The 10,291-nt window shown below is 44.5% G+C and overlaps 1 protein-coding gene across 1 annotated transcript; it reads left to right on the plus strand.

Annotated features, from left to right (window-relative positions):
- The first annotated feature begins 2,166 nt into the window (after positions 1-2,166).
- On the plus strand, positions 2,167-6,642 carry LOC143118491 (uncharacterized). The gene is made up of 4 exons (XM_076279571.1): positions 2,167-2,396; positions 2,478-3,034; positions 5,189-5,516; positions 6,282-6,642. The coding sequence occupies exons 1-4, from the start codon at positions 2,167-2,169 to the stop codon at positions 6,640-6,642; spliced, it is 1,476 nt and encodes a 491-aa protein (XP_076135686.1).
- The last annotated feature ends 3,649 nt before the right edge of the window (positions 6,643-10,291 follow it).

Below are 10,291 nucleotides of genomic sequence, written 5' to 3' on the forward strand. Positions count from 1 at the left end.
TGCTTGTTGTAGCAGAGCTACTTTTTCTCTGCACTTTTTTTTATTAAAACAGTATTTTATAAATTAACAATTAAAACCATTTAAAAACCCATTAAAACCAATAAGCATTAAAACCACTTCCCCTTGTTCTCCGTGCCTGCCGTCACTTGCATACATCTCCCAGAACTGCGCGCTTCTGGTGCCCGCCTCTCTCTGGTTACCTGTGCAGTGACGCGCACAGGGAAGTACTTTTATGAATGGCCAAGCGGTAGTGGGGAGAGCGAAGTCCATGGCGGTGGATGATCCACGGGAGATGTTTTCGTTTATTTAAAAGTTTTGGAGTGATTACACGTCTTAAGAATAGCCCGTCCTCACGTCTGAAGATCCCCTAACGGATTTACCCGGACCGCGTTGCCTGACACTTCGCCAAAGAGGAGTCCAACGTTGTTTATACGGAGCTGTATGGAATCTATCGCTTCCAGAGAGGAACCGACAGCGCAGGAACTGTCGGGTTTGAAAGTTCCCCTTGTCATGACCAAAAATGCGTGCTGTGATTGTTCATTGAAAACCCGGTCTCCCTGTTTCACCTGAGAAAACCGCAGTCATCTCCTTCTCCCTGTCACACACACACACACACACACACACACACAACTTTTCTATACCGTTTCTTCCTCTTTTGGGACTGACTTTGAAAGCGTAAAAGTTTATGCGCTGCTGCGCGCTTGCTAGTTGACACGTGAACGCAGTGAAATTTTCTTTTCCTTGTTTCGTTGATTTTTGGACTGAAACGTATTCTGTTGTCTGTTGCATTCACCGTTTGTGGAGTTGTGCGCTGTGGGCTCTGGCTGCGCCCTTTATTCTTTTGTTTGAAGCTTTTTGTTTGAAGAAAACTTTAAATTACCAACAGAACCTTTTTTGCTTTACTTGCTCAATACACTGATTATGAACTGTTGAGAAATTGCCGAACTTTCGTCTCTTTTTTTTGCATACACGCACACACGCACATACATTCACACGCACACACACAATTAAGCTGGCGTGATTGAAGGCCTTTTTTCGGCCCGGTTTTAGTCACATTACAGAATGGCGACCACGAAGGGATAACGTTAATTACTTTGCTTTACCCCTCAAGCAATCTTCTGATTTAAACGAACTTGTGTCACAAAGGACAGAATTTTTTTTGCCTGATAAAGGGGTTTTGAGTTGAATGGACACTGATTGAAATGAACATTGATCGAAATGAACATTGATTGAAATGATTTGCTGAAATCGAACTGATATACTGCCTTTTTTGTGAAAGTGAAATGTGAAAAAGGGTGAAACTTGAAATGTGAAAAAAAAGAAAAAAATTGTAAATGTGTTGAACTTGAACTCTTAATTATTGTGATGTTTTTGATCTTTTGAGAGAAATATTGTGGAATTTGTGACATATTTCCTATTTGATTTGATTTCTCTTTCCCTTTATTTCCCTCCATTGATTCTTACACTCTTTTCACTAAAATGTCTGACTCTGGAATTAGGCCTACCCTCTCTCATCTGTCTCCTCCTCCCCCTCCTGATATTGCCACTCCTCTTCCAACTCAACCTCTGACTCTGCAGCTTGGTACCCCTGCTCTATCTCAACCTGTGACTCTGCAGCTTAGTACCCCTGCTCTATCTCTACCCGTGACTCAGCGGCCTGGTATCTCCACTCCTGCACCAACTCAACCTGCATCTCGACAAAATGCTAATATTGACCCTATGGATACCTCTCTTAATTTTACACCTTCAGCTGTGAAAAGGCTAACCCAGATTCTTCCAGGGTTGACCCAAAACGTAGGCCAGTTGGAGCCTATGGTGATGGCCACCCCTTCGTCAGCTTCTGCCTCAGATACCTCTGGACAGCAGGACCTGCCATCCGCACTTCCCACGCCTGGCAGAACGCTAGGGAGGATGGCTTTACAATCACTAGGACACACAGACAACTGGACATTGACGTTTGAAAAGATGGATGATCACACCGGCAGGCTTGTCAACTTTGAAAGACAAATGGGGCGGAGTCGGTTTCATCTGGAGGCAAAACTTCAATCTTTTGCAGAGCAAACTCAACAGGAATTCACAAACATAAACACAGTTGTCTCAGAAACTAAAAATAAAACAGACAAAATGGACACTGAATTGAGTAATATGTTTAAAGGAATGAAAACTATGTTCGCAGAGGAGCTGAAATACCAAGATGTTGCTCGAACTACTGAAGTCAGCTTCATGATCAGACAGCTCCAGCTTGAAGTCCAACAGGAGATCCAGGGGAATCAACAGGTCTTCACAGCCATTCAGGTTGACCTATCAGAGAAGATGGATCATTGCATTAGTGAGTTAGACCAGCTGGCCATCTCTGTGAAGAATTTACAGACACTCGTTCTCCAAAAGAACACAGAGTTAAACACAAATATTCATGACTTGGAACAGAGTATGGAGAACAGTTTTACTAACACTAAGCAGCTTTTCTCTTCTTAAAGACCTGTGTACAGTCCTCCTGTATCATTGTTACCAACATCTGTGCCTAATACTGTTAAAACTGATCATCTCAAACTTGCATTCCCCACTTATGGCAGGCCTCAGGATGATCCTGATCCTGTTCTGTATCTGGCTAAATGTCGAGACTTCTTGGCCGTACAGCCTCTCTCTGATGTTGACATTCTTGCCACCTTTAGAACAGTTCTTCATGGCACCGCACGTGATTGGTGGGAGATTGCTAGGGTACAGGTTGGCACTTGGGCTGAATTCCAGCGTGACTTTCTTTCAGCTTTTTTGTCTGAGGACTATGAAGAAGAGCTGGCTGATCGAGTAAGAAGCCGCAGACAGGGAGACAGCGAACCCATAAGAGACTTTGCTTTCTCTTACAGAGCACTCTGTAAGCGTTGGAACCCCAATATGGCTGAACTTGACATCGTAAAGATGATCTTGAAGAACACCAAGCCACAGCTCACAAGCCAACTTCGTGGACGGGTCAACACCGTTGATGAACTGGTGCGTCTTGGCCATCAACTGGAGAAAGACTTGGAACAGCAAGCCCAATATGAACAACAAAGAGCTTACAGAAGGAACATGCAACAACAAAAAATGTCTCCAAACAAGCCTGTTGAAAAACCTCCAGTGACCTGTTGGCGGTGTAAAGGACAACATCCTCCTGGCTCCTGTCCCCAGTTCCAGTCCTCCACAGACGTGGGCCAAACGTCATCAACAGCTCCACCTAAAGGACAACAGAGACCTCAAAAATCTGGACACCAGAATGGAAGGAACCTGTTGGTCCGGTCCGCGGCCAGTGAAGTGGAGGCACAGCCTGTTTCTGTTTCCTTTGCAGCCAAGCAAGGTCCTGGTAGTGAGAACTTCCCTCAGCAGCTGGTGGTTCCCATCAGACTTGGTCCCTGGAGTGGCAAAGCAGTGGTCGACACTGGCGCTAGCTTCACACTGATAAATGAGGGTGTGTGGAGAGATCTGAAAAGACCGCCGGAAGACTTGAAGCCTTGGCTGAACGGGCCTCTGTATCTAGCCAATGGGAACACAGAGACGCCTTTAGGCTGGGCTGAGGTCACAGTTGAGTTGAACTGCAACGTCACTACCTTGTCAGTGGCAGTACTCACTCCTGAAGCCCTAGCATATCGAGTGGTGCTTGGCCTGGACTACATGTGTCACAGTGGTATGCAGCTCAATTTGTCTGATTATCAATACAGTTTTAGAAACAGGCCTGAAATTTACCTTTTCTTACGGAACGATGAGCCAACCTCAAGGGTTCGTCAGACTCCAGCCAAAGGGTCAAAGAAAGGGAAATTACACCTCCTGTCATCCATTCCTCCGCCTCAGGTAATTGTGCCTCCTGCTGCGCTGACTTCTCAGGACTACATCAATCTTGCTGTGGAACAGAGTGACCTGGAAAGACGGGAGAAGCATAAGCTCAGACAGCTTTTGGAGAGCCACCCTGACCTCTGCACCTTGAAGCCAGGAAAGACAAACATCCTTCAACATCACATCTACACTAATACAGAGGTGCCTATAAAGCAAAAGCCTTACCGTTTATCCACTGTTAAACAGGACATCATTGAACAGCAATTGAAAGACATGCGGGATAACAGCATCGTGGAACGTTCCTTCTCAGGCTGGGCTTCACCTGTTGTTCTGGTGCCTAAAAAAGATGTTACATTTAGATTCTGTGTCGATTACAGGAAACTCAATGCCGTTACTGAATTTGATGCTTACCCTTTGCCGAACATCTCTGAGCTGGTTGAGTCTCTTGCTGGTTCAAAAGTTTTTACAACGCTTGACTTGAATAGCGGCTATTGGCAGGTGGCGATGGATGAAGGAAGCAAGGCTAAGACCGCATTCATCACCCCTTCCGGGCTTTTCCAATTCCGCGTTATGCCTTTTGGACTCAAGAACGCCCCCGCCAGTTTCCAACGCCTCATGGAGTGCATGTTGGCGGAACTGCGAGGAAAAATGTGCTTAGTGTATTTGGATGACATTGTGATATATTCATCCACCATTGAACAACATCTACTGGACATCCAAGCAGTGTTTGCAAAGCTTTGTGCTGCAGGTCTGACACTGAACTTGAAAAAATGCAAATTCTGTCTTAAGCAAATTAAGTACCTGGGGCATGTCATCTCCGCTCAGGGCATTGCAGCAGATCCGGCCAAGGTGGAGGCTATAAATGCTTACCCGGTACCCAAAAACCTGAAAGACGTCCAACGGTTCATGGGCCTAGCTGGGTGGTATCACCGTTTCGTCCCTGGTTTCTCTCAGGTGGCAGAGCCCATCACAGCCTTAAAAAGAAAAGGCAAAGTTTTTGATTGGAGTGGCGACTGTCAAAAGGCTTTTGACACTTTAAAAAAGTCTCTTACTTCACCCCGAATCCTTGGTCACCCAGACTTAAGCTTTCCCTTTGTGGTTTACCCAGACGCGAGTGACGTCGGTCTTGGTGCTATCCTCGCACAAAAGAAGGGCATGGCCCAAGAGGAAATCATTGCCTATGCCAGCCGTACATTGAACAGGGCTGAGCGCAATTATACCACCACAGAGAGGGAGTGTCTGGCAGTCATATGGGCTTTGGAGAAATGGCAGCACTACCTGGAGCCTAGGCTGTTCACTGTGGTGACCGATCATGCCTCATTACAGTGGGTGATGAACACGTCCAACACCACCAGTCGCCTCAAAAAATTCAATTTTGTCATTGAATACCGGAAGGGGAAACTCCATGTGGCACCTGATGCACTGTCGAGGAGTCCGGTGGGTTTCACTGGCTCGGCCTCTGCCTGTGTGATGGTTGCCACACAGAAGGAACCAGATGATTTTCCTGTGACTCTGTCAACATTCTGGGAAGCCCAACAGAAGGACATGGAAATACAAAGCATTGTCAAAAACTTACAGCAAGGACATGATGACCCTATGTCTAAATATGAAATCATTCAGGACCTGCTGTACAAGAAGACTCACCTCTCTGGGAACAAATATCACTTCCGCCTTTATGTGCCAAGGTCCCTTATCTCCACCATGTTAGAGGCGTACCATCATTTTCCCCTGTGTGGCCACCAGGGCATGTACAAGACATATAAACGCCTCCATGATGTTGTGTTCTGGCCAAAGATGTGGGACGACGTCAAAAATTTTGTTCGTTCCTGTGTCAAATGTCAGCTCTACAAAGGAGATAACAAAAGACCATGTGGCAAGCTACAACAGACAGAGGTCAATGGTCCAAACGAAATGCTTGGCGTTGATTTTATGGGACCTTTTCCACTCAGCTCATACCAAAATGAGTACCTCTTAGTCTTTGTAGACTATTACACCCGTTGGGTGGAGATGTTTCCCATACGGTCAGCCACTGCCCTCATTGCTGCCAAGTTGTTCCGCAAGGAAATCATTACTCGCTGGGGTGTCCCAGACTTTCTCTTGTCCGACAGAGGTTCACAGTTTGTTGCTAGTCTGTTCCAAGAGCTCTGCAAGAACTGGTCAGTGAAGCACAAACTGACAACCGCATACCATCCACAGACTAACATGACGGAAAGAGTAAACCGGAATCTCAAATGCATGATATCTACATATGTTGAAGACAATCATCGTAAGTGGGATCAGCTCTTACCTGAGTTCCGTTTCGCTCTGAATTCCTCAGTGCATGAGACAACTGGCTTAACACCAGCACAGCTGCAAATTGGACGCAAGTTGCGGAGTCCAATGGACAAACTCCTTCTTGGAAGAAATCTCTCTCCGGATTCTCCCCACTATGAAGTAGTGTGCCATATTAAGGATCTGCAAAACAAAGCTCAAATTAGCAGCGAGAAAGCTAAAAAAAGGCAGCTACGAAACTACAACAAAAATAAAAGAGACGTGGCTTACCAACCAAAAGATCGTGTGTGGGTCCGAAACTACCCTCAGTCATCTGCTGCACGTCATTTTTCGGCAAAGCTCGCGCCAAAATGGAAAGGCCCCTATAGAGTACTCCAGCAGATGGGCCCAGTGGATTTCCAGGTTGTCCGTGAGGACACTGGTGAGGGCAAGTGCACGGTCCACGTCAATAATATAAAACCCTGTTTTCCCACTGCTGCTGAACTTGATGCACAAGAAAAGCAAGCTGTGTATGACATCCTTCTAGGAGAATCCGACGATGAAGATTTTCCGGGCTTTGTGGATTAGGTCCAACCATGGGTTGTCTTGCCATGGGGGGAAGAGTGTAGCAGAGCTACTTTTTCTCTGCACTTTTTTTTATTAAAACAGTATTTTATAAATTAACAATTAAAACCATTTAAAAACCCATTAAAACCAATAAGCATTAAAACCACTTCCCCTTGTTCTCCGTGCCTGCCGTCACTTATGCATACATCTCCCAGAACTGCGCGCTTCTGGCGCCCGCCTCTCTCTGGTTACCTGTGCAGTGACGCGCACAGGGAAGTACTTTTATGAATGGCCAAGCGGTAGTGGGGAGAGCGAAGTCCATGGCGGTGGATTATCCACTGGAGATGTTTTCGTTTATTTAAAAGTTTTGGAGTGATTACACGTCTTAAAGGAACACGCCACCCAATGTCAGTAGTAATATATGTTCTTACCTTAACTTTCACGAGTTGAGTCATACCTCTCCCGTGTCCGTACGTGCACTCAAACGCTCTGGTGCGCGGCTGGACTGTGTTAGCATGTTGCTATGCTAGCGGGCTTTGACGGCAACTAAGCGTAGAAGTAATCAAAAACATCCACGTTTTACCGACTTAAATACAGTTGCACGAGTAGTTGATAGAAATGCTACGGCCACGCAACATGAAACGTTGCGATTTTCCAAGCGAATAAACCGGAGAACTACAATGTGTGGCGCAATAGCACTTGGGAGTACTTCGACCTAGCGTAGTAGTATTGTTAACACCTAATTGTAGATCCTATCCACCACAGAGTTTAGAATCCATGCTGGATCGACCCTCAGCCTCTCCCTCCCCTCTGAGCGAGAGAGAGGCACACACACTAGAGATGCGCTGATGGGCTATTATTTCAACCATAACTGCATAGCAAAACTTATCATCCATCAGCCATCCATCAACACCAAAGTTTTTTTTACCAATCTTCGAAACGGCACCCGCCCACCATCCGCTGGTTGTTTTAATGTAGGGGGTGATGCAGCGCTGCTGACGTGAGGCTAGAAAGCCCTTGCCTGTTCTAGGAAGACTGATCCAATGCAGCAAATATATTAAAAGGCTAAAGTCGTACATTGGCTATGTTGTAGCCTATCCCCAGAATATCAGCAGCAAACTCAGTCTCTGTCTCGCAAAACAGTCTCCAAATAAAACGCACATCGGCCTGTTGCCTATACTGCCAGCTTGTGACAATATATCGTCCAAAATGCTTGATTCCATTGCATTCGCCACATTTTTAGCTACATTTTCATGTACCACATCAGCATTTTTGTTCAGTGAATCTTTTGTAAATTGCTTTAAAATGAATTGCGCTGTCTGTCTGAAAAAGACGCGCTCGTGCAGTCAAAATGAATGGGAGTCTTCAGAACAGGCTTTCAGTCACCCTGACATAACAGTGTGTAAAGTAGCCTATAATGTGAATGACTTGATATTTTATCAAGGATTTCTTTCTTTTTGCAAAAAATAAAGTACAATAGGCATTAATTAGTAGGCCAGGAGCATGTTGAAATTATGTGGCAAATTGCGTTTTTTATTACAATGATAAAATTGTAAAAGGACGTGACCGAAGCTGAGGCAAGCCAGGCAATAGGCCTATAGGCCCGACGGTAATTGTAAAGCAATTTACAAAAGATTCACTGAACAAAAATGCTGATGTGGTACATGAAAATGTAGCTAAAAATGTGGAGAATGCAATGCAATCAAGCATTTTGGACGATATATTTTCACAAGCTGGCAGAAAAGGCAACAGGCCGATGTGCGTTTTATTTGGAGACTGTTTTGCGAGACAGAGACTGAGTTTGCTGCTGATATTCTGGGGATAGGCTACAACATAGCCAATGTACGACTTTAGCCTTTTAATATATTTGCTGCATTGGATCAGTCTTCCTAGAACAGGCAAGGGCTTTCTAGCCTCACGTCAGCAGCGCTGCATCACCCATATAGCCTAGGGGAGAACCGGCACAATTGTAACACTTTTTTATTTTTCCAATTCAAACTTGATTTACACAAAGACGATAGACTTGAGAGTTGTGAAATTTGACCAGAACAGAGTCGTACATGTCTACTCCATGAAAGTTGAAACAGAATTGAAAAAAGATGTTATAGTTTGTCAATAATTTAACTTAACAGCCATAAAAAAGTGCGGTACAGTTGTAACAGTAGCGTCATGAATGTAACACTAAAATCGTGAATCCTATAACATATTTTAACACAAAACAGTGCTGTGTTAAACAAAGAGCATCTGTTTTCATATAAAATCAAGGAAAAAAGTCCAAATGTATGACTGTTAAAGCTAATTTATTGCATTATTGATTAGCCATTGCAGACCATATTACGGTGTTATGATAGCTCACAATAACCTTTAAATAGGCTTATTTTGGCCATATCCACTTGATAAAACCAGTAAATATAGTTGATAAACTGCTTATTTCTTACATGTCTGAAGCATTTGGTCCAACAGTGATATTTCAAGTTGCTGTGTTAACTTTAATTGGGTGATGGCGGCACAAAAATCATAATCCATAACTCGCAATGAGAATGTTCGTGCATTCGCGATAAAATCAGTTCATCTTGCCATAGAGACTGGTGTTACAACTGACCCGCACAGGTCATGTTTTTATTTCCATTTAATTGCATGTGCTGTGACTACATAAATCAAATAGGACTCATGTTAACTTGAAACAGAGGGACTGAAGATATGAATGACATGTGATTGAAGTCCACACGCTCAAATTTCACAAAGCAAACTTAAACAAACAGTTGCGGTTAAAAATAAATAAAAAATCGCGATGCTTGAATTTTGCAACTTTTTGCAAACGTTTCCGTAGCTACACCATATCTTGAGAATAAAACACTGTTACATTTGTACCGCTGTTACAATTGCAGTTCTCCCCTACATTAAAACAACCAGCGGATGGTGGGCGGGTGCCGTTTCGAAAATTGGTCAAAAAACTTTGGTGTTGATGGATGGCTGATGGATGATAAGTTTTGCTATGCAGTTATGGTTGAAATAATAGCCCATCAGCGCATCTCTAGTGTGTGTGCCTCTCTCTCGCTCAGAGGGGAGGGAGAGGCTGAGGGTCGATCCAGCATGGATTCTAAACTCTGTGGTGGATAGGATCTACAATTAGGTGTTAACAATACTACTACGCTAGGTCGAAGTACTCCCAAGTGCTATTGCGCCACACATTGTAGTTCTCCGGTTTATTCGCTTGGAAAATCGCCATGTTTCACGTTGCGTGGCCGTAGCATTTCTATCAACTACTCGTGCAACTGTATTTAAGTCGGTAAAACGTGGATGTTTTTGATTACTTCTACGCTTAGTTGCCGTCAAAGCCCGCTAGCATAGCAACATGCTAACAGAGTCCAGCCGCGCACCAGAGCGTTTGAGTGCACGTACGGACACGGGAGAGGTATGACTCAACTCGTGAAAGTTAAGGTAAGAACATATATTACTACTGACATTGGGTGGCGTGTTCCTTTAAGAATAGCCCGTCCTCCCCTAACGGATTTACCCGGACCGCGTTGCCTGACACTTCGCCAAAGAGGAGTCCAACGTTGTTTATACGGAGCTGTATGGAATCTATCGCTTCCAGAGAGGAACCGACAGCGCAGGAACTGTCGGGTTTGAAAGTTCCCCTTGTCATGACCAAAAATGCGTGCTGTGA

This window comes from Alosa pseudoharengus, unplaced genomic scaffold (genome assembly GCF_046254945.1).
Source record: "Alosa pseudoharengus isolate Yale_2024_CS ecotype anadromous, Long Island Sound unplaced genomic scaffold, YU_APseudo_1.1 YU_APseudo_1.1_scf_1, whole genome shotgun sequence".
NCBI lineage: Eukaryota > Metazoa > Chordata > Actinopteri > Clupeiformes > Clupeidae > Alosa > Alosa pseudoharengus.

What these genes read in the sequence shown, in the direction of transcription:
- LOC143118491 (XM_076279571.1), top strand. Translation starts at nt 2,167, where the DNA reads ATGTTCGCAGAGGAGCTGAAATACCAAGATGTTGCTCGAACTACTGAA. An exon ending in GTTCTCCAAAAGAACACAGA is followed by an intron (nt 2,397 to 2,477) that starts GTTAAACACAAA and finishes CTCTTCTTAAAG; the next exon opens with ACCTGTGTACAGTCCTCCTG. An exon ending in ATCTCCACCATGTTAGAGGC is followed by an intron (nt 5,517 to 6,281) that starts GTACCATCATTT and finishes AGCTCAAATTAG; the next exon opens with CAGCGAGAAAGCTAAAAAAA.